General features: G+C 35.5%; 1 protein-coding gene across 1 annotated transcript in view; it reads left to right on the top strand.

Annotated features, from left to right (window-relative positions):
• The window catches only part of LOC126974057 (uncharacterized), a 236362-nt gene that overhangs the window by 94305 nt on the left and 116869 nt on the right, over positions 1-25188 (top strand). The window contains exons 6-7 of the mRNA XM_050821441.1: positions 6603-6691; positions 17208-17394. Coding sequence (XP_050677398.1) covers positions 6603-6691; positions 17208-17394 — 276 coding nt within the window. The remainder of the gene's footprint in view (positions 1-6602; positions 6692-17207; positions 17395-25188) is intronic.

Genomic DNA, 25188 nt, shown 5'->3' with positions numbered 1-25188 from the left:
TACATAACTCACCATCTAGATTGTGTTTACACATTATAAGTAAGTAGTCTTTTATAAAAAAATACCTGACCCTCACTTCTAGGATTAATTACACAATTTAAATATGAAAAAAAAAATATTGATTTTTGCTTTGTTACGCCTTACAAGTACACACACACTTTTTTTTATTTGTTGGTTTGTTGGCAAGGTCTTTAGTGTCATATACTTGCTATTATAGGACTGTTACCTCTTAACATAAGGTGGATCACGTGCTTTTTCCATCATTTGTTCCATAAAGAATCGCCATAAGTATGATAATGATAATTTTTCCGAGTAGAATGATTGTTTTATCAAAACTACCACTTGTAGAGTCAAAGACGCGGTTGGAAGTCTAGTGATTAGTAAATGATTCTTTTTCCCTCTTACCAATAAAAGCTAAAAAGATTTCAACGGATGATTAAGCGACTAAAATGGAATAATTTTATTTTTTTTAAATGATACCTAACTTCTAATACAAATTTGAAAACAAAATTTTGAAAGTTGAACAAGACATACAAGATTTATCAGCGATACGCTAATCGAACGGTTGGATCAGAGTAAAGTGCACTCGCATGGAACGCGAGAGGTCGCGGGTTCGAATTCTGCATCGTTCATAAATTTTGTTTTCAAGTATCTGTGTAGGGCTTAGAGTCATCTTTCTGACTTGGCTCAACCCGAGAGTTGAACATACATACCAAGAAAAACTAACTTAAAATAAACTGATCAAAAATATTTTCTTTTTACATATCCATCAGCTTTGTGGACTCAGTTTGGCGTAGGCCTCCTCCAACTGTCTTCAACAGTCATTGAGATCTATCCAGCGCAACCAATGACGTTCTATACATTAAGACAAATTACTTCATATAAAAACAAAGCCGAATTATGGAACATGCCACAAATTATTCTAAGTTTCGACTGCTTTAACTATACATTGCCGTATTTACTCCAATTGCTTAAAATATTCTTGGTCAATTAGCAGCAATGTAAAACGTCTATTCAGTTTAGGTTAGTCGGACAGTTGACACACACCTAAGGAGAAAAGTGTGCTTACACTGACTTTAAGCACAGTTTTGCCCCGACGTCACGATAATTGACCATAGGCAGAGGTGTCCAAACTTTTGAATTGGGTCTTTTTTTTTTCACTTTTTTTAAATGTGGTTATTTCTTAACAATCAATATTTAGAAGACCTCACTACCTGAAGCCAATATACGCCTTAAGATATGGTACAGATTTTTTTTAACATCCTGTCTTTATATATAGAACGTCATTGATCGCAACTCACGATCAACGACCAACATGGCCCCAAGATCAACCGTATCTTTTACACGATATCCATATTGTTGACCTCATAATTTTGCGCGGCGGCCATCTTGGATTAAAAATGATCCCAAAATTGTTCTCTGCAACCTCGAAAACCTCGGATACGATACCCATAATTGTTGTAGTCATAATTTTGTGCGGTGGCCATCTTCGTTTTCAAAAATGATCACAAAATCGTTCTCTGCACCCTCGAGAACCTCGGACACGATATCCATATTGCTGAAAATATAATTGTGTGTGGCAGCCACCTTGGATTGCAAAAATGATCACAGAATTGTTCTCTGCACCCTCGAGAACCTCGGACACGATATCCATATTGCTGAAATCATAATTTTGTGCGGCGGCCATCTTGGATTTCAAAAATGATCCCAAAATCATTCTCTGCACCCTCGAAATCTCGGACACGATATCCATATTGTTGAAATCATAATTTTGTGCGGCGGCCATCTTGCACATAGAATTTATTTACTTACGGCCGTTCACAATATTCAGTATACGAGTATCTCCGGATGTGGCCTATCAAAAATCGTAACCATCGATGACTTTTCTGTCCCAATAAACTTATCGACGGTAACTCACCTTATCCGTACACGCTGTCTGTCAATGGGATAACGCAGAGCTTACCAGCGATAGAAGTTTGTATGAAATTGTAATTCACGCGTCCAATATAAGGTGATAAGAATGACTTATCGGGTATATTGGGACAGCCTCAGATTATTGGCAGCTAATTACTGACAGTAGAAGGTAGTAATTTATCTCTGTCTGTATATAGTATATTGGGAACGGCCATTAGAGCTTTATTTCCTTACATTTAAGTATTTCCTTAGAAATTGATATTTAACAATATGTGTTAATGTTTCATTGTTTTAAAAAAGGTATTTTGTTATTGTTGTTATTATTGTTATATTTCGATATAAGGGCCGACTCTAGCGGTAAAAGCCTCCTCCATTAATTTCCACTCGTTCCTATCTCTTGCAATTCTTGTTCTTTCTACTTCTTCGCACGATAGCACGTGTCTACGTCCATATCTGCTGGTTAATGCTTCTCTCAATATGTCGATGACTTTATTTCTTTTGTTATATTTTTAATTTTGTCCCAAAAGTATTTTTAAACTATGCGCTGATGTCAGCTCTATATGTATAAACGGATAAAGTCTTTTTAAATGTTATGAACTATCTAGAACAAAGAAATAGTGTTTTATTAGTGACCGATCGTTCGCGAAGCGAGCGGGTCTGAAGTCAAACATTTATAATTTATCTGATTCTTTAGAATGCTAAGGTTTACTGAAGGGTTCGAAGGTTTTTTCATTAAGCTTCAAATTTTTGTCAGTATGTCTTTCTATTTCTTTATTATACTCATACGGTACCTCAAAATTCCCGACAGAATTATTGCACATATAGGTTGAGCTTCGATACATTGTATAGTTAAAGCAAACAAATCCTGTATTTCTTAACAACTAAATTGATTTAAAACTATTAATACATGTGGCCATTTGATTTGTATTCACATGTTTTCATTCAAAACCGGATTTTAAAATCCATTATTGAAAGATAATTTTTAATAATCTTTCATCATGCCGGATATCAGACGGTCCAAAGCCCAAATCAATATTGTTTCAGGTCTTCAATACTCAACTTTTCACCATATAATTTTTGGTACTGTTAATTTAAATTGATATGGAAAAGCGTGGCCTTCTGGCACAGGTGATCCTCACTTAATAGAAAGTCACATCCACTATTATGTATGTACCATTTTTGTTACTGAAATAAATATTTTTTTCATTTTTTCAATTCGAATAGTTTGCTACTAGATAAATTTAATTTTATTACAAGCCGATCGAGCTTGAACTTCTTAATTTAAGTAATGGAATAAAATTCAAATATTTAAATTCAATTTATGAAAATACTCCATGTATGACGTGTATAAATCTATCCCAAATCAAATTGTAACAGTCCAGCAATTTGATGCAAACATTATTAATACACCAATATATTTTGCTCTGTATATTACAACTCTACAGAAGACCAAAACAAAAAGAAAATGAGCATAGAACGTGTTTGTTTAATTTGTGGAACGGTACGTCTTTTAATAAAACATGGAGGCGGTTTGAAGAGCTTATCTTAGCAACTTTATATTAAAAAACTTAGCTTTCAGCCGTCTGAAAGTGTGAAACGTGCGACACATTATATGGATTTAAAACCTTAAAGGCTCTGACTTGGCGCTTCTCCCACTGGGACTAATACGCCCTTTGGAAGCGCGCCAAAAATTGCTTTCACTTTTCAGTAGGTAAGCAATTTGGCACAGAGGTCTTGTTATTAAGACTGTGCATTTATTTAAAGCCTTTTTTAATGAATATCAAAACTTTATTATTTAAATATTACTTTGTACTTTTTATCCGACCATAATAATTCTTGGATACAGACAATTGATAAATTGCCTGCTCAAGATAGAACTTCCATTTAAATAAAACACTTTTTAATGATTAAAATGCGTGTAATTTTTACTGTGTTTTTACATTAGATTTTTGCGTAAAAGTTACAGTTAATAAATACCACCTCTGAGGCAATAAATAGCTCTAAACTTCATAATGACAACTATGACAAATAATATATTTGACTCATTTCATCTGCAGTCCCCCTGAAAGCGAAATCTGGAAAGGTCTTGAAACGTTGGGTTAAGTAAAATAAATGTAAGTTATACGCAAAAATCTAATGATCTAAAAACACAGATACAATTACACGCGTTTAAATCTTTTGAAAGTGTTTTTTTTAATGTCTAACACTCGCGTTAATCAAAGAAAATACTAAAGAACTTCCAGTTGCTTCCATTTCGTTCCTGGACGTCCACTTCAACAGGAGCACATCCCGCTCAACGAAATATCTCAAGCCATATGGATAACGTCCCTTCGGTTTCCCCATTTTTTGTTACATTGTGTTTGCATTTGAAAATTATTAAGTACGTAATTTAAATAATAGTATTTTATTAATCTTATTCAAGCTCTATAAAATATTTCTTGACTTGAAAAAATAATCATGTACCTATCTGAATTAAGTCTTATTAAGTAATAACCAAAATTAAAAAACAGGGTAACAGGTGGAAAGACAAAGATTTCGAAACTGCCCAGCCCTAATTAATCTTAAGTCACTTTTTTATAATATATTTTCTTTGACACACACATAAAATATTGCATAGGTATAAAATATTTAAAAAAAAAACAGAACAATTATAACTAATACAAACCATAGCACATATTTAACAAAAAATAAATAAAATTTGAAAAACAACAAAATTTTATAAACGATGCGGGACTCGAACCCACGACCTCGCTTCGCTCTTGTAAATCATTGTTTAAATCTAAGCAAGAGCGACATCTCATGCCAATTTCCTAATATGCAAATATTGGGGTTGAGCAGATTATCAACTGTAAAGTAGATCCTGTAGATGAAGCCACAACCTGAGAGTTGAACAAAGCATACAAGATTTTATAACGAGACGTCACTCGAACGGTTGGCTCAGTTGGTTAAAGCACCGGCACGGAACGCCGGAGGTCGTGGGTTCGAGTCCCGCAACGATCATAAAATTTTGTTGTTTTTCAAATTTTATTTCTGTATTAATCCTAGGAGTGAGGGTTATCACTTTAAAACCATAACAAATTGAATAAATAAATAACGTTTCCAAAATATAAAGCAACTGTGTGTCAAAAGGGATGTTACTCAGGTTACCAATGTGACAATTAGTCACAGCACTGATTTTTCAGTAAGAAATTCACTATGAAAGAAATTCATTAATTCGTATTAGACATAACGAGATAGAACAAAACTAATTAACACGGGGAGTGTTCCAAGCAGCTGCTTCACTTGATTCCTTCCGCCGAATTCCACCTTCGCACGACACGCCACAAATTAGGATATCATCCCCACCATCTGGATATGTGGCAGTCCTCCACAGTGCGGCTTTCAAGGAGCTTTCTTCCACGTACTACAAGCTGTGAAATCCTTGTGCGGTGTTTTCGGGGCGATACGACATGGGTAACTTCAAAAAAAGCACGTACACCTTCCTTGAAGGCCTGCTACTCCCCTGTGATTAAGCTGGTGTTGCAAGCAAAGCAAGAGAATGTCTGCGGCAGTTATACATATCACCAGGTGTACGCTCGTTTGTCCTCCTTCTTCCATAAAAAAAATAACTGATAAAAAAAATAAAGACTATCTCAAGTGGATATGGACAGGTCACATGATGCGAGGCAACATGGAGAAGTTGGAGAAGTGAAGCAAAGAATAATACCCCAGGGTTGGTAAAAAACGAAGAAAGAGGCCGGCAGCTCACAGCCGGTTCGAATTGGAGACGAGTTGCCTTCGTTAATCCAATAAAAACTGATGTAGGCTTTTGACAAGAGGTAATCTTCAATCAGAGATATTCTGTTATGAAGAGCTCATCATAAAAGGCTAATTTATTTATTTAGATAATTGATTTGTCTAGAAAGAACCTCTTGCTGCTAGACAACGGATGAAAAAAGGCCGGGTTTATTACTTTAGTGTTCATTTGAAGCTACGTCTTACACTCGCGATTTGTATGGCACTTTGTGTTAGTCATAGTACATTGCTCAAATAGAGGTTATCTGTCAACCTCAATTGTTTTTGCCGTAATAGACCAACTAGGTGTATAATTTATTTAAGTAAATTTATTTATTTAAATTCATAATACTCTCGATATGACCCTTATTCAATAGACTCCTGTTGTGATAGCCACTTCGGTTGACATTCCATCCACATCCCTAGTATTCATTTGCGCGGTTTCCAACATCTTTTATCCATCATTTCTACAGCATCAAATTATTGCGTAATTAACAATATGATATGACAAATCAGCAATGTTTATAATAATTCGAAATATCACATTTTTTTGCAGACAAACACTTAGGTACATAAAACCAGCGGGCACTATTGGATCGAGTTCCATAACCCACGGGTGATTTCTGTATGGTTGATACACGGCTTTTAAGAGTAGCCTAACATTTTTGATATCTTAAAACACCGGATGATTTTTGACAAGCATAAGCTTGGGATCCAGTACTCACAGTAGATCACACTCAAATTTTTGGTGAAAAACTTGATGTTAAATGATCACCAAAGGAATCACAGGAGCGTTGCCGGACTTTTAGAAAATTATAAAACTTGTGTTAAATCCTATAAAGCTATCTGTGTCAAATTTCATTGCAATCGATTTAATTATTGTTGAAATATTAAATCTTACGTAATTTTCACAGAGCCTTCGCCATTGTATGACAACAATCATTATCACGAGGAATGTCTACGTTGCAACTCTTGTGGGTTGAACCTCACCGGACCAAATCAGGTAATTATGGCACTTATTAACACCATGCTTAGGAATCATTTAGCTTGCAGATATGGCTACAGTTAATAACAGACAGGCGAAAAATGTTCACTTGATGTTAGGAGCTCATACCTGCGAATTACTTTCGACTTTTGTTTAATATACAAATTTAAGTAAAACCAAAATTTTTTAACTATGCGGGACTCCGTCTGAGCGCTCTTACCAACTGAGCCAACCGTCCGAGTTTTATATTTAAATTTCGGCATGTCTTGTTCAACTCTCAGGTTGTGGCTCCTTCTACAGGATATACTTTACAGTTGATAACCATACCTAGTACCAGTGGGAGGCTCCTTTGCACAGGAAGCTGGCTAGATTATGGGTGCCACAACGGCGCCTATTTCTGCCGTGAAGCAGTAATGTGTAAACATTACTGTGTTTTGGTCTGAAGTGAAATAACTGGGCAAATGAGTCTTAACATCTTATGCCTCAAGGTGACGAGCGAAATTGTAGTGCCGCTCAGAATGTATAGGTTTTTCAAGAATCCTAAGTGGCACTGCATTGCAATGGGTAGGGCGTATCAATTACCATCAACGTGAACGTCATGCTCGTCTCGTCCCTTATTTTCATAAAAAAAAATAACCTGCCCAACCGCAATATTTGCATATTAGGAAATTGTATTGACTTGAGATGTCGCTCTGACTGATTCGACGAAACCGAAACCGCTTAATCGAATCCATATTGCCCATACTCGAGTATTGTGAGTGGTATATTTTATACCCTCTGAAATATTTTGTTCATGGAAATAAAGTGCCCTATAAGCAAAAGATCATCAAGCAAAATCATCTGCCCATAACAGTAGTAATATTATTTCTAATTAGGTACAATAACAGATAACAGGATAAAACTATAATATAATTGTTAGATGTACAGGACACTTAATGTGATCCTGAGATCCAATTAAAATTGTTCACAGCATTCAACAAATACAGTGAGAAAAGAAAAGAGGACACAATAGAAGTTATATAATAAGATCTACGCTCAGTAAACTAGCTAATTTTATAAAGAGTAATTTTAAACAAATGTATATTTCTAAGGGAAATATCAATAGTAGCACACACTTCATTAAAGTCTCGACAAATTCTACTAAAAGGGGCTGTTATGCAATACTTTATTATTTGAAAAATCCATCGAAAATGGACATGGAATGGGCACAGATCGTGTTAGCAGTTTAGAGTTTATCAAACGCAATAGATGACTATCGATATTCACAATATTATTTAAGACACACATATCAGATACTAATCTTCGCTTTTCGAGATATAATCTGAGTGATAACGCATCTCGGAAAGACCTAAGCTGTGGTGTAACGCATCTTGCTCACATGACGGCTCGTAAGGCTGTGGAGTGAGCCTACGGCCTTAAGGAATCAAGTGAAGCTAGGTTACCTCTCTCGCACAAGAATGCCATAGTTTTAATTCAGAATTGGAAGCATTCTTAATTTATTACAAACATAATGCAATTTTCTGTACAAAAGTAACAAAACTATGTCATGTTAAATAGTATTGGTAAACATTTAATAATTTTTCATACAAGTTTTATTTGTGATTAGCATGGCTTCAACTGTAAGAGTTAAGGGTACTTTGGTGATTTTATTCTCAATATCTATTCATGATAGAAATGTAAAGAAAAAATGAAATTTCTTCTCATATTCTGTAGACCTAATATAATTATTTTTTGTACAAAAAAATAAGCTTTATGCAAACTGTTAATAAATAGTTTCAATTATGCGCTATTTTGGGGATTTCTCGGGATTTTCTTGACTTACGGCGCGGCGTGCTACCATACGGTTAAGAAATTGTACGAGAGAACAGCTACGTACCACTCAGTTGCGGTTTTTTCGGATCAATTATGTTTCTTTTTAAATAAAATTAATTTATTTGAATTTCATTCCATCACTTAAATTAGGAAATTCAGACTCGATCGGATTATAATTAAATTAAATTTATCCAGTAGACTAAACTATTCAAATTATATCTTGAAAACTGTTAACAGTATTCAAGACCTAAAACAATATTGGCTTGGACTTTGGTCCGTCTGTTATCCAGCATGATGAAGGATTATTATAAATTATCTTTTAATTAACTAGTTACCGCTTTACTTCAGTCCAGTCTCAACAAATAAAACACTAAAGTTTCAAAGTATATTATGATATGCTAAGCTTTTAGTTTTTTCATTATTTTATTAATGAATTTTACTTGTGAAGTTTCGTCTTACAAGATTTGACACTCTCACTTTAAATTTTGATTTATTTGTAACTTGTACATATGTTGGTAGCCGAGCTCTGTTGAAGTTATGTACAGGGTTAAGGATTTTACTTCGTTAGTAAAAAAGTAGAAAGAAAGAGCGAAGACGACGTATGAGAAAATTCAGTAAAGCTTGCTTTACCGAAGACCTAGGTTCTAGGCTAGAAGGGCCCCCAAAAACCCCATGTAGCGAATTGTATCAAATAGTTAGAGGTATTGAAAAAGACATTTCCGGCTTAAAAACAATAAACTTGGTCTAAAGTTGTACCTAAGAATAAACAAAGAATATGCAAAATGTTAACTATATCGCTGACAACACTGGCAATACAATGATAATTCTGAAGTTTTCGGAAAATCACAAGGGAAACGTTATACGTCCGAATAAACCAATACTAAAAAAATGTCTATTTTGTAAACATTTTGCATATTCTTGGTTTATTCTCAGGCGTAACTTTATACCAAGTTTATTTGTAAGGCCGTTTAATTTTATATAGCTGTGTAAAGGTTTACAAATTAAAGAGTACAAGTTGTAAAGGAATAAGCTGATGAAATAGCAAGACTTTTTATAAGTTTGCCACACCGTCATAAAAAGCTTTGTATAACAGAACATTCACTAATCAACTCAACGTTTAAATGATAATAAATCAACGCTTCACATAATAGAGATGAATTGTAGAGTGAAACAGCACGAGGTTTGCCCTTGATCGGAATTAATCAGGAAAATAACAAAGGAAGCCCATACGGAGCTATTATCGTGAAAGGGAGTCAATCAGACGCTCGAGTGATAAGCCTTCTAAACAATATCATTTACTTCCAATGCCCTGCGGATTTAATGGTTTCCCATTTTGTGTTTTAATGTAATTAAATACAGTCTTCATCAATGGTCAATCTTTTCTGGTAAAGACAAACGAATACTGAATTTAGGCTCGGTCATGCTCGTTTAAATAACATTTTGTCGTTTTTTAAAATTTCTTACTAGTGGGAGGCTCCATTGGACAAGATGCCGGCTAGATTAGGGGTACCACAACGGCGCCTATTTATGCCGTGAAGTAGTAATGTGTAAAAATAACTAGTTTTCGGTCTAAAGAGCGTCGTAGCTAGTGAAATTACTGGGCAAATGAGATTTTATATCTTATGTTTCAAGGTGACGAACGCAATTGTAGAGTTTTTGAGCTTTTCAAGAATCCTGGGCAGCATTAAATTGTAATGGACAGGGCGTATCAATTACCAACAGCAGAACGTTTGCTAGCCTCGTCACGTATTTTCATTTAAGAAAAAAATTCGGCTTGTGGTGGTGCCGTTATGCGAGTCATTCCCTTCTTTCTATAAGAGGGGGCAATCGGGAAACATTATGGGAAGTCGTGAGGAAACCGCCCATGGATATCCGCAACACCAAGGCTCAGGAGATGCGTTGCCGGCCTTTAAGCTTCTCTCAAAAGGCGTGGTTGTAGTATATTGGAAGTCAGCACAACGCGGTTGAAATTTCGAATTCATGACGTAACATCCGGTATATCTCCTCTGAGCACTACCGTGATAATTGCGGTTAGAGTCAGAGAGAGCTACATCTTTACGAACTCCAAAGAATCAAGCTGATCGGAGATAACTTGATCCTTGATGATTCGAGCCGCTCTTCAATGTCGCATACACTCAAATGGAAGAAACTACCGCTGTCTAAAATATGGTGAAGGGAAGCGACGGCTGGTCGATGCGTCATGCTCCTGAAAGGGCGCTGCTATTGGTGGCTGTACGATCCTATCACAGAGAACTCTGCTTTAGTTTCCAAAATAAAGACTTTTTATAATATATTTTTGAAAATAATTCACATACTTATAAGATTTAGATTGAGTCTCCATTGATGCATTAACGGTACTCATTATCGAATACTGCAGATAAAATATAATAATGTATTTCATGCACATTTCTGAATTCTAAACTTAGTCACGTAAATTGAAATGATCGAGTATTTTTTGCATCACTTTTCTCCCTTTATTTAAATATTCTTTCTACTTTTGAAAACGTAACTCGAACTTAATAAAAAATAAAACTGTGATGTCGAGAGCTGTATTACACTGATGAAAAATATACAAAAACAAACATAAAACTCGAACTGTATACACCACAGTTTGCATTCAATATCATATTTACAAAATTCCACGTATATTTTCGCAAAAACATAAAATATTTCCCGTATTATATCGAATTCTGAATGCGTGGACTGATTAAAATCGTCCATGTTATTGAAACATTGCGAAACATATTGGAAACAAGAACGCGTTATCAGATATTTATTGTGATATTTCATATTTATTTATGTATAGAAGACAACTCACACATTAAAATCTCTTTATCCATAATTCGTTTGGGGAAATGCTTCTTCAAATGGATCCAATTTAGCGTTCTTATATATTTTGTTATAATCAAAATTCTGTGTCTGAAGATATACTCTATTACCTGGGTGAACTGATGGGTGAGTGAGATGTGGTGCTGGAGGAAAATGCTGGGAATTTCATGGACTGAGTTTCGCACCAATGTCTCCATTCTCCAAGAACTTGGCATAAAACAACGCCTTTCGGTGTTAATACAAAGTCGCATTCTTAAGATCTTCGGACACGTCTCCCGGCGCGAGACTGAGCCATTGACCGCCTTGTCGTGCAGGGCAAAGTGGAGGGCACCAGAGGGCGAGGAAAGTCGCCCATGCGATGGACCAAAAAATTAAGTCTGCTGAGGGCTGTCCATCGAACGAGTGTACCAGACTGTCGGCAAGCAGGGAAAAGTAGTGAATGCTCGTGGGGCGAATGACATCTGCCTCAAAAGATGTCACTTCGTGATGACCATGACCGCTCTGCCAAGAGTGTAACGAAGAAAAAGAATCTGGCTCGACGGTTCTACTGGGTGTTTGTAAAGGGTTTTCTACCCATATTGAAGTACAATAAACAACTAAGCTTCCATTCGCCTATTCAAAGATCGTCGAAAATTGCCGGGCAGCGTTGTATATACGTATTCATTAATTTATATAGATAACATTAAAACATTCATTCAAATTAGCACTTTATTTCGTAACAGTAATGTTCATTTACCTGAAATATGACACTCTGTCGTTTTTAAGCTTAGATATTATGCGTGCCATTGTATTTAAAGCGCGGTCGAAACACAACTGAATGAAAACTCTACCTAATGGACGCGTAGGCAGAGTTTTGCTTACGATCATTTTCGAGGGTTATTGTGAGTCTAGATATTTATAGTACGACAGTGGCTTCCCATTAAAACGTTTTGTCCAAAACACTGAACAAATAGAAAAGTAAAATAAATGTTCTTGAAATACGACGGCTATGAAAACTCGGCATAACGCGTTTTCACGGGGTAAAATTGTATTATTTACCAAAAATCCTCGTTGTGTGCATTTCTTCAAAATCTTAGAGCTATTTCCGATATTAGGTTATTATATATTTAGAGATATATGATATAATATATTACTGTTATATTAACAAGAATTGATCATGGCATTTTAAAAGTCGATTACGGAAAATTTTTGGCATTGTAATTTTTCAATGATGACAGAAGTTATATATATCTTTTTACGAAATAATTCTTGATTTTTTGAAATATTATTGGCGAATTTCTATAAAATTGGCATTGGAAATAAAGATTGACATTTTGAAGTCAATTGAAAAAATCAATCTGAATTCCAAATGATCTTGTAGAGATTGGTTATTGAATTCCACGTTAATAGTATTAGAGTCTTCGTGATCACTGCAATATCAGAAGAATTTTTATGAATATTACCGATCTTTAATCTTTAAACGAAAATCCACAACTTAAAAAAAAGATAATTTTTTAAGATTCAAGTCGTTTATTACAATATACATTAATTAAAAACCATAACTCGAAAACTAACATTTAAATTCGTCAGATTCATTTATATACACAATAAACTTTATTCAAATAGGCTTAAACTAAGCGCTTTCGAATCTTCATTATAAATAATTAATTTAAATTACTTAACAGTCACAGAAACGAACTTGCTATTCCACTTCAGGGTTCTGGGAGTTCTAAATTCTCGAGGCTGAAGCGCTACAGTATTGAGGAACTAGCAGCAAGTTTCATACACAATGTAAAAATATAGTCATATTCAGTCAGCAAATTGAATAATTGTTGAAAGACAGATTTCCAAGACACAGAATACAGAAAGAAAAAAATCTTAATTTACCATATTATGTTCGGAAAAAGTAGAGCTCGTGAGAAGAACATCATACAAACACATAGAATGGGATTCAAATCCACACAGGGCTTGAAGCTAATAAATTCCAGTTTAAAAGCTTTCAAGGTCAAAAAAACTAGGCCAAAAGGTCGTCGTATCGTAAAAATTTGGTAAGGAGCATCCATTGGAAAACGGCGGGAGTAATTTGATAAATATGAGTTACATGGTTGGTCTAGCGTGGTGTCCAATAACGATCCACTGTCGTGTCCATTCGAGCAAAAGTATATTTCAACAGTCTAGACAGTTGCCCGTTGTTAGGTGTACCATTTTTTTTGATGTAACAATTCGAAGGCTATCCGCTAAAAAAGTAATAGTTTTTTTACTTACGCGAGTGTTATTTAAATAAGATGCTTTTTATAACATTAAAACGCGTGTTTATTGTATAAATGTTAGTATTGTAACCGTTCTGTTTACATAAGGTATTCGCGTAAGAGTTTAAAAAAATGTAATTTATTTATTTAGCCCAACGTCTTGAAATTGTGCTCCTGCAAAGGTCACTAAACGTCGCCTAAACGGTATTTAAATTGCTTAAGCGGTTACTGAGAATAGCGTGCATAAACGTATAAACAAACCGATAGGCTACAAAAAATTCTGAAACTATTTTATGGCGTCGGGTAATCTAGAATTTTCTTTCGAAAAACCATTTATTGTACAGAGATGGCATGCCAATTAGTGTATTGACATATTCTGAATTGAGTATGTGTTAACAATCACTGTCACTGTCATGACATAGACAGTGATATTAATCGTGTGACGTTTAGTGCTATATAATGAATGCACAGTACAGCGGAAGGGCAGTTTCAATCGGCTATCGGTTGTGAGCGGACGTCACCGGATGTAGTGCTACATAGTACAGATAAGTTGTTTCACTCGTGACCAAACGTGGAACATTATACCAATGATTTTATTATATTTGACGGGGCAAGGCGGGTTCAATCCTAGTGAGTTTCGATTTTTCTGGGAGTTAAATAAAGCATCAAGTATAATATAGTCTTATAAACACACTATCAGCAACGAACGTTACAATCATAATGGTAGGTACACTCCACAAAGCCTTATGATAGCATAATAAGAACGTGGTGTTCCGGGCATGCCCGTGCGACACAACCGCCTCGCTCGATAGTTCATCCCTCACTGCCTAGCGAAACTCACAAAGAAATAAGCGATTCACTCGTTTGTATGAAACGTGCAGTCATAGATAGATTGACAGATAACGGCTATAATCTTGTAAATAACGGAGATAGCCGAGATCCACTACGTTTTAAGCAACTGTTCGCTTTTAAATTTAGCTTGATTATACTTCGGCATCAATCGCCATACTGTAATTACTACTATTAAAAAGTTATGTCACATCACTCTAGTGACCCGTATACTAATTATCAATTTTTACTTAGGCAGTCCCGCCTCGTATTATGTAGTATTTACATCCTCTTTGACTGCCAGCTCGACGCTCGACCCGGCGCCCGCAATTGCACCGCACGCCGATTAAACCCGAGTCAAGTCGAGTACCGAAACACCTTCGTACTTGCTCGTGGCTCGACGTTCGTGACTAAGACGTTATATCTTATACCTATATACGAGCAATTCTTGTATATATATTCTGAATCTCGGAAACGGCTCCAACGATTTTAATGAAATTTAGTGTACAAATATTTTCGGGGGCGAAAAATCGATCTAGCTAGGTTTCAATTTTAAAAAATTATTACAATGACATTGGAATATAAAGGTAAATTTCAACACTTAATATAGTGGCTAGTTGTATACAAGACTATAGCTCAGATGGGACATTGGCTGATCTCGGAAGCAGAAGACCCCGGTTCGAATCCAGATGTACTATGAGTTTTTTTTTGTTCAATTTTGTACATTCTTTAACATCCGAGCAAGGCTCGGTCGTCCAGATATTTTTAGATTATACCTTAATACTATAAGTGATAATGATTGTTTGTGACAGAAGAATACAAAGGAAGTTAGGCACAAAATCGATAGTTGGAATTTTTCATTTAGTCGACAATAAAGTTTGTTTCAGTATGCAAACAGAGGAAAGCTTCGAGACAATTATAAGTTAACGAGGAATATTTTACTCAAATAAAGTTAAAAACTTCTGTAACTGGAGCTTTGTCTTGTTAGAAAGATGATCAAGGAAGAAGCGGTTTTATTAACTCAACTATAGATTTTGTAATTTTATTCACTTTAAATTTTTTATGGAAGAACTAGAGTGTGTCTAATTTCAGAGAGATATGTTGTACATACGAATTGATATATAACGGCGCTTATTCTGCAGTGAAGCAGTAATGTATAAGCATTTCTATGTTTCGGTCTGAAGGGCGCCATAGCTAGTGAAATTACTGGGCAGTTGTAATGCCGCTCAGAATTTTTGGGGTATTCAAGAATCCTGAGCGGCACTGCATTGTTATGGGCAGGGCGTATCAATGACCATCAGCTGAAGGACGTTCAGCTCTTTTCATCCCTTATTGTCGAAAAAAAATACAAATTTATAAAAAGGAGTACCTACTATGTATTTTTCTGATAATAAATAAAATACTTATTTAATATTTCACATAACCACGAAATGGATTTATCATATAATATGTAATACACAGCTATTATGGTTTATAATCATAAAAGTACATTCAAAAAATAAAGTAGATATTTAATAATAAATAATAATTATTATTATTATTAATAATTAATAATTATTCCATTTGACCGCATGCAACGTAGAGCAGCTCGAATTGTCGGGGACTCAGTGCTCTGTGAACGGCTGGATCACTTGGCGTTGCGTTGAGACGTCGCTTCATTGTGTGTCTTGTACCGCATTTATCACGGGGAGTGTTCCAAAGACCTGTTTAACCTGATTCCTGCCGCCGAATTTCACCTTCGCACGACACGCCACAAGTTAGGATATCATCCCCACCATCTGGATGTGTGGCGGTCCTCCACAGTGCGGTTTTCAAGAAGCTTTCTCCCTCATACTACAAAGCTGTGGAAATGAGCTTCCTTGTGCGGGTACCTTCAAAAAAAGCGCGTACACCTTCCTTGAAGGCCGGCAACGCTCTTGTGATTCCTCGGGTGTTGCAAGAGAATGTGGGCGGCGGTGATCACTTAACACCAGGTGACCCGTACGCTCGTTTGTCCTCCTATTCCATAAAAAAAAAGTAAATAATTGAAATTTCGACATTTTCAAACAAACAATTTATACGTTGAGGAAACAAAAATTTAATCACTCTTACGTGGGCTCTATACACCTACGAGTTGTGACGGCTACGGCGCGACGTAGCGTCAGTGCCTACGCTAGCTCCACGGCTACGAGATTTTTTACAGCATGTTCCAAAATAATTTTATAAAATAGTTTATTTACGTGAATTATGTATTTTTATTTTTGAATGATTACAGTTAGGTACTTGTAACCGTGTTATTATTTAATGTCTCCATTGAAGCTCCACATTGTAAACACTGCTTAGATATGATTATAATGATCATTAACTTTTCAATTCGCTGGGCCAGAGCTCGGGTTGCTTACAGTGAGGTGACCTCAATGTATTGGGAGTTACATAAAAAGGTTTTTTTTATGAAAATAAGGGACGAGACGAGCAAAACGTTCAGCTGATGATAATTGATATGCCCTGCCCATTACAATGCAGTGCCGCTCAGGATTCTTGAAAAAACCAAAACTCTGAGTGGCACTACCATTGCGATCGTCACCTTGAGACATAGGATGTTAAGCCTCGTTTGCCTAGTGACTGCACTAGCTACGGCGCCCTTCAGACTGAAACACGGTAATGTTAACACATGACTGCTTCACCCATAATCAAGTCCGCATTCTGTGCAAAGGAGCCTCCCACTGGTAAAACTAAAATCTCTAAATAGAGAAAATGTATACTCTTCAAACATAGTATGATATAATGTACATGTCTAACATAATATAATGATAAAATGTACCAGTGTAACATAAATGACTGATGTAATTGTGTTTTAGAAACGCGCTCGCCGCTTCAAGAACCAGATCCTGTGCGATTTGCACTTTGCTGACGTCGCGCTCATGGAGTGCAGTGACTTCATGCAACAACTACGCAGCTTCAAGCCTCAGTCACTGGGATGCGCAGTCGCCAGGCGCAAGTCCTCAACCACTCTCATCTTCCCACTGCCGCCTCAGGCCTGTTCAGGTAATGTTGCTTAACAAGTTATTAATAGAGCATTAATCCAGGAATAAATTAATTCATGCTTTATGCTGACGGCTACGGCGCAGCACGGCGTAGAATAGGTGTTAGTGCCTACGCTACCTCACGGCTACGAGATTACTCAAAGGATATTCCGAAATGATTTTTCATAAAATTGACAATTTTCCATAAAATTGTTTATTTAGGTGAATTATGTATTTTTATATATGAATTTATTTTTTTATGATTACAGTTAGATAGTTCTACCCGTGTTGTTAAATAATTCAGGAATAATTTTATTCATGCTTTATGTAAAGTATCCGACAATTATTTGGAGGTATAATTGAAATATTATATTTCTAGCATATATTAGCGACAAAAACTTACTGTACTCCGAGTTAACACCCTCATATAAATAACCCAATGTGGTATGTATGTATGTATACATAGCATATATGACTCCCCACTGCTGAGGCATTGGATAGGTTTGCAGCTAGGTGCAACTTATTGTGAAAATAACTAACCTTACTAACATAATTTTTTAGAAAAATTGTAACTAGCATACAATTACTAACACTACTACTAACATTACTAACTTAGTCTAAGAATAATTGTTACTAACTTAATAACTAATACTTATGGATGTAGTGTCCGAAATAAATGTTTATTATTATTATTAACAACAACTAAAAAATAATTTTATTGATGATTTATAAATAGTGTCCATCACTTAGTGGGAATAATAATTAAAATATTATGTTTTTTACGAATGACTAGCTGTGCCCCGAGGTTACACCTTTATATAAATAAAGTACCCAATGTTATGTACTGTGTACCTACATAATGACTTAATTGATCGTTTATGAATATTGCCCTATAACCATCGTTAATTTGTTGTGTACAAAATTTCATTATAATCTGTTTCCCTGATACCTTATATATAATTTTTACAAGTATTACTTATTTAATTATATACGATATCATTTGATGCCTGCACTGAACGATATATACAGCTCATGTATTCAAATTGTTACAAAATACAATTAATTTCATCGCAGCTAAATATTGGTGCAATAAGACAACGCTGGTAAATATATTTCTTATTCATTAGAAAACTAATTCATATGTCATGGTTAAATTACACACAAATGTTATTTTAAAAATATCCTGATTAAACCTCACTAAGGGTCTTGCAGGTATTTCGGACAACAGTTAAGTATTTTTCATATAAAAACCTAGTGAATCAAACCTAAAGAAAATTTATTGAATAGTCTCTTGCCAGAGTTTGGCAAGTCAACATCTCCTGAGGGTTGCCTCGTATAGAGGCAAAACACGTTTCGAATAACTTATTGACAAATATCGGCTGAATTATTAACACTAAAGAAAACTCAAAATATTTGGACAAACCTAAAGTTACCGACATAGCCCAATGGTTGCGAAACTAAAATGGCAGTCGACAGGGCACATAGCTCGACGGACAGATGGCCGTAGGGGCAATAAAGTCCTCGAATGGCGATCACGTACCGGAAGATGTAGTGTTGGTAGGCCCCCCACAAGATTTACCGAAGATCTGGTCAAGATCGCCCGAATAGTTTGCATGAAGGCAGCGTAGGACCGATCGTCATGGCGAAGGTCTTTGTCCTGCAGAGGAAGCTGCGGTCTTCCGGCTGAAATTATGATGATGAAAAACCTACTGTACGAGTAGGTGCACGCCTCACGCTAAAATGCATCATCTGTTAGCAACAGTGACAATACAATCAAAGCCGAAACGCATAGTAATACACGCATTCATATATTATATATAAAGTTTCAAAATTTGTGAGACAAGGGAATTCTTATCGTATTGTAAATTTAAAGTGACCTGGAATGAACTATAAGTTGACAGTCAAATTTCGTTAGATGGCACTTAAAAACCTATTTGTCACAAAAGGCTTGAAGGCTAATTACATTTCAAGATTACGAAACTTCATAAAGAGTTGGTATAAAATATTATCTACTTTAAGAAGCCTTTCGCACTTGATTATAAAATGCTCACCTAAGCTACTGTAGCAAACTTGATTCGCTGGGAGTTTCTCTAAATTTTGGCTTAATTGACAGGTTACAACTCCTCAAGAAAATTGTCTGCACTTTCGTAATACGAAATATCTGGCAATAACTTTCTTTGGTTTAAATGAGATTGTAATTTAATTCTTAATTTAGTAACTTGAGCTGATTGAATTTTGAATATGTTTATTTCTACTTTTTTTTAATTTGAATAGAAAACTATCTATATAGATATACTTAAATATATTCAAACTGTTATTTCCTCAAGGTTTGGATTGTGAATTTAATTGGACACATTTCTGAATTAAACACTATTAAATTGATGATAATTTTTTTAAATTGAATCGTGACCCACCTTCATGTCATTTTCCTACAGTCATAATAAACAAGAAGGTCGAAATTCGCGTGAACATACATTTCCTAAGTACCTGTTATCATTATATTAGACACATTTAGATTTTATTTGACAGTAAACCATTTTTCATTGTTTTTATGATTTTAAAAGAAATATCAGCAAAATGGGTCATAATCTTGTACCGACAATTCACTACGTTAAAGTGAATTTCGAGCAAATGAGACAAGCTCTTTGCTTAGCTAGCTTAGTTGACTATGACAGCTGTGAAAACATCAAAAAAATCGAGTTTAGAAACAACCTCTATTTTGAGCAATTCACGCACAAAGTGTCCTACAAATCGCGAGTGTAAGATGTACGCATATTCCTGGCCTGTTTTTAACGGTTGTCTAACATCAGGAGAATAGTCTCTACATAGGTAAACGTATAAATTATTACACCAAAAGACAAGCAAACAATGCTCTTGTTCAAGCGACCAAATTAACCAAGTCATTTGATCTTAATCCACCTTTATATGTCAAAATTTATATTTTAGGAAGCCGTTTTTTTTATTTATTTATTACATATTACCGATACATAAACTAGGTCAACTTAGCATCTAAAAACCACAAAGGTTGAAAACTAATGCTAATAACTACTTAATAATAGGTCACAACTTAAGCTATAAATTACATTAACAACAGTAAAATATTTGTACGACTTAAAAACGAATAAATATTACTTATAAATATAACTTAGCAGGTTCAAATTCTCTTAGCTGCTATATTTTTTTAATAGATGACTTGATATTTTTGACAACATTATCCAATATACATAATATTATGCACAAATAAGCCAATACTGAGTAGTAACATAAATTAGTAAGAATACTAAATAAAATTTGGTATTCCGACGTGTCACGATCTGCGAGGCCAATGTTGTGATCCTTAAACAAAAATTATTGAGATAGATTCTCTAAACTCAATTCACTCCGCACAGAATGAAGTAAAAATTAAGCTGTTAAGGGGTTTCCTTATTTCATTTTGACGTACCGAGCCTTTAAGCGTTACGATTTGGCGCTTTCAATGTAAATGCAAAATTTAATTGAACACAGTTGAATGAAAGGGACTTAGTACGGTCCGGCTTTTAAATCATCTAAAGCTGTCATGCACAGAATGGGAGAAATTTCGAAAAGGAAATCCAGTTTAAATGTGAAACAAATGCATAAAAGCTTATTTTTTATGTCAATGAATAAAAAAACGAAGATAGGGTTCGGTGTAGCGACAGTGGTCCAAAAGGTAGAACCTTTACTTGTAGACTTACCACCTTATTCACGCTTATCGAAGGTATTTATTTATTTATTTATTAAAAAAAAGCTTAACAACAGGATATACAATTAATATTATGACTACTTATAATGTAAAATTTCTTATATTGAATACTTATATATCTAACTTATAGGTATGAACAGCGTTGCCTTCATTTATTATTGTAAGTTAAGTAATACCACTGCAATATGTATGTTTACTATTGCTAAAACTATAATTTTATACAGGTTTAAATCCATATTTGTTAAAACGTGTTTTAAGCCTTTCGAACGTTCCATAAAATTCCTTATTCATGATCGTTTGATAAACATACGATAACTAATTATACGTCTTCATAGTGCGCAATGCCATTTCGTACGAAAAACATGGTATTTAATTGATTTAACATACAATTTTACAAATATTAATATAAAAAATAGAGTCCCGGTGGCGTTGGTTCACGACAATTCCGCTGGTGGTAAGGGCGACAGACCGTGGATATTCCCCATGATGGGTGCCGTTCCCAAAACAGCTGCTTTCTGTAACTGACCCCTTAATCCTTATTAAGTGAGAGCCTCATGAGATGATGGTCGAGGCTGTTTGCATACATTTTTGAATACATTAGCAGCACTTGGTGATGATGTGTGTATATCACAGCATTTGTGTAGATTAATGTTTGTCCAGCCTGTTTTTAAAGGAGTTCACCGATGGTGCACTTACACTGTTTGTGGAAGTCTATTCCATGTTTCCTCTACTCGATTTGCCAGAAAGTGATGTCTGGGATTGCTTGTACTCAGATTGATTAACATCTTGACTGTTGCTTCTCAATATATTCTTGATAATGCAATGTATGTTTATAGGCACATAAGTGAATATGCTAGAAACTGTCATAACCATAATTTTAACACCAGGAACAGACATAAACTTATTAATGCCTACTATTCAGCTAAGTTGAGTTAGTAAGTCTTTTGTGGGGCGATGTATATGCTTTTACAACGAGATCCCAGAATATTTTCAAAACAAAAGTATAACGTTATTCGAAAGAATTGTTAAAAAACGTTTGTGTGGTTACTATAACATAAATGACTTTCTTAATGATACCACAGATCGGGAATGGAGCGACCGCCGTCAGGCTATTAATTCATAAGTTTCCTTGTACAATATTACTTTGTAAACATATTTTTTCGATGAAAAAAAAAGACCGCTGAGTTTGTTGCGCCCATTCTTCTCAGGTCTGAGGCATTCATGTCACATCCTATTTTGAATAAAAATATTTGAATTTGCCTGATAGTTTTGACGTTCGTTAGAGTTTGAGTTCCCTGCAATGCTTGTTTTGGTTCATAATAAGGATGCGGCTTATCCTAGGGGCCTCATAATACCCATTACAATAATAATATTGTAATTCTACGGTATAATAAGCCCTCTGTCACATTTACATAATCAGCTTAATTAATTTTGACATGCACACAGCGGGCTTGCATATCTGTTCCTGTCACTTGTCAGCAAATAAACAGTGTCTGTCAGATGAAAATGGAGGAAACGTGTTCTACAATTAGCACGAGAGCTGTGCTACGTATCCAGCTATTTTGAGTTGATTTATTTTGAGTGAATTTAAGTATAGATATAAATAAAGCTATATCGTAAAATATATAATAATAATGGCTTATTTTTTTTCTTTGAATTAGTATGATATAAACATTATGTTCCTCTAGTTTAGATCTCTTTCAACCGGCATCAAAAACAGGAGACATTTTATTTGTGATATAAATTTTACATCTTTATAACGGGACGTTTTCACGAACCCACCACACTCACCCTGATGTAGGACTTTCGAATGGTTTGAAACTAGTCGGTACCTTACCGTTAGTAAAGCCGTTTTAAATAAATAAAGTACATAATAATAAAATATATCAACAAAATGTACCGTTGCGATTTCAGCAAAATTCTGTACAATCAGATCTGAATATAACTTTGTATCAGGTTAAACAACAATGCTATATTTATTTAATAAAATAGGTTATTTTTAAGCAATTTCAGAACGCAATTATATTCAATTAGCACATAAAAGATTTTCTTGATATTGGGTGACAGTTTTTATATTTTTAAGCGCCATATTTCGAGAACGTGAGTTCTAAATGTGTCATCTGAAGAGAAAATCGAAGAAACTATTGAAAAGAAAATGGCACTTGTAGAGTCTGCCGATAGAAGTGAAAACTTAGGACTTTAAGTATTAATATTTGAAAATTTCAATATATATTTAAAACTTATTTTCAATAATATATTAATCGAACAAAAACACAATATCACCTTTACACAGTATATAGACACTGAACATTTTACAAAATTTCTATTTCACGAGCACAAAGCACTAATGTTGCACAATACATCAGCTGTAACAGATATACTGCTATAAGCATTTCGGTGACGCGAACTCACGAGATTTCACACATCCAAAAAGTGTCTAACTATATATATTTATTTTTATTTATATTTTTTAAATTATTTATTTATAGCGTGCGCCAGTCGTGAGCATGTCGGTGACGTGAACCTATAATATTTATCCCTGCCAAGATGTATGTGCCCAACGCGGCAAAAATCGAACAAGTTTTTGCAAAATCAATTTCAGTTTATACCCAATATTGCCAAAACACTTATTGATACACTTGATATTATGAAATGATATAAAAAAAATTTTTTATTAGTTTTCTACTGACTACTATGCAACTAAAATGCTCACGTCATACCTTTACTTATTTACGGTATGTGTTGGTGATGCTTCTACTGTACTCCATAACTCTTGTGTTTTTACTTATTAACTTACACATTTTACGTTTCTTGATATACTCGTGTCATTTATTGTTTGATGTTTGAGTTTTTTTGTTGCATCACCTTTTTTTTTTTATTTATATGAGAGGGGGCAAACGAGCAAGAGGCTCACGGGATGGGGAGAGGTGAGGCAACCGCCCATGGACATGGGCGGTTGCAATGGAATTTCTCAATCATAGCAGTTTACATAAAAATTAAAAGTAGCCAGCCAGGTCTAAAAGTTATTAACTTTCGGCGGAATTTAAATTAGCTTGGATTACGAAAAATGTTCACGTAAAAACATATATTTTTTTTATATGAGAGGGGGCGAACGGGCAAGAGGCTCACGGGATGGGGAGAGGTGAGGCAACCGCCCATGGACATCCGCAACAACAGGTGTGTCAAGAAATGCGTTGCCGGCCTTTAAGGTGGGAGTATGCTTTTTTCTTGAAGGTGCCTAAGTCGTATCTGTTCGGGAAGACCGCTGCCGGTAGTTGATTCCACAAAGTGGCTGTACGAGGCAAGAAATTTCGAAGAAAATGCGCGGTTGTGGAATGCCAGACGTCTACGTGATGCGGATGGTACTTTGCACGTAATGTCCGATGGTGGAATTCGGCCGCTGGAATCAACCCAAACAGCTTCTCTGAGCACTCCCCGTGATAAATGCGGTAAAAGATGCAGAGAGAACCCACATCTCTACGCAATGCTAGAGAATCAAGCCGATCGGAGATGACTTGATCGTCGATGATTCGAGCCGCTCTTCGTTGTATGCGGTCAAATAGAAGAAGCTGCTACTGGGGAGCACCCGCCCAGAGGTGAGAACAGTACTCCATGTGAGGCCGAATTTGCGCCTTATAAAGTTGCAGGCGGTGGCTTTTAGTGAAGTACTGTCTCGCCTTACTGAGTACACCAAGCTTTTTAGAGGCCAGTTTGGCCTTCTCTTCCAACTGACCACGGAACTGAAAGTCGCTCGATATATCGACGCCAAGTATGTCAATACATGCTGTGGCAGTTAGAGGAGTGATCTCGAATCGAGGGGATACGACAAAGGGAGACTTTTTAGTGGTGAACTCACAAACTTGTGTCTTCTTGGGGTTGAATTGGACTAAATTTTGTCGGCCCCATTCCGAGACTTTGCAAAGCATAGTCTCGATTTCAGACACCAGTTTGATCCGGTTCTGTTCGACGCTATCCCGGGACATGTTGGCACGGCCGGTGTAGGAAGCATACCCCGTGCTGTCGTCCGCATAGCAATGAATATTGCTGATTTGCAGCATATCATTGATATGCAGAAGAAACAGCGTAGGGGATAGC

The sequence above is a fragment of the Leptidea sinapis genome, chromosome 31 (assembly GCF_905404315.1).
Source record: "Leptidea sinapis chromosome 31, ilLepSina1.1, whole genome shotgun sequence".
Classification (NCBI taxonomy): domain Eukaryota; kingdom Metazoa; phylum Arthropoda; class Insecta; order Lepidoptera; family Pieridae; genus Leptidea; species Leptidea sinapis.
Note: the sequence above shows the minus strand (reverse complement) of the source record. Positions and strands in the feature narration are given on the sequence as shown.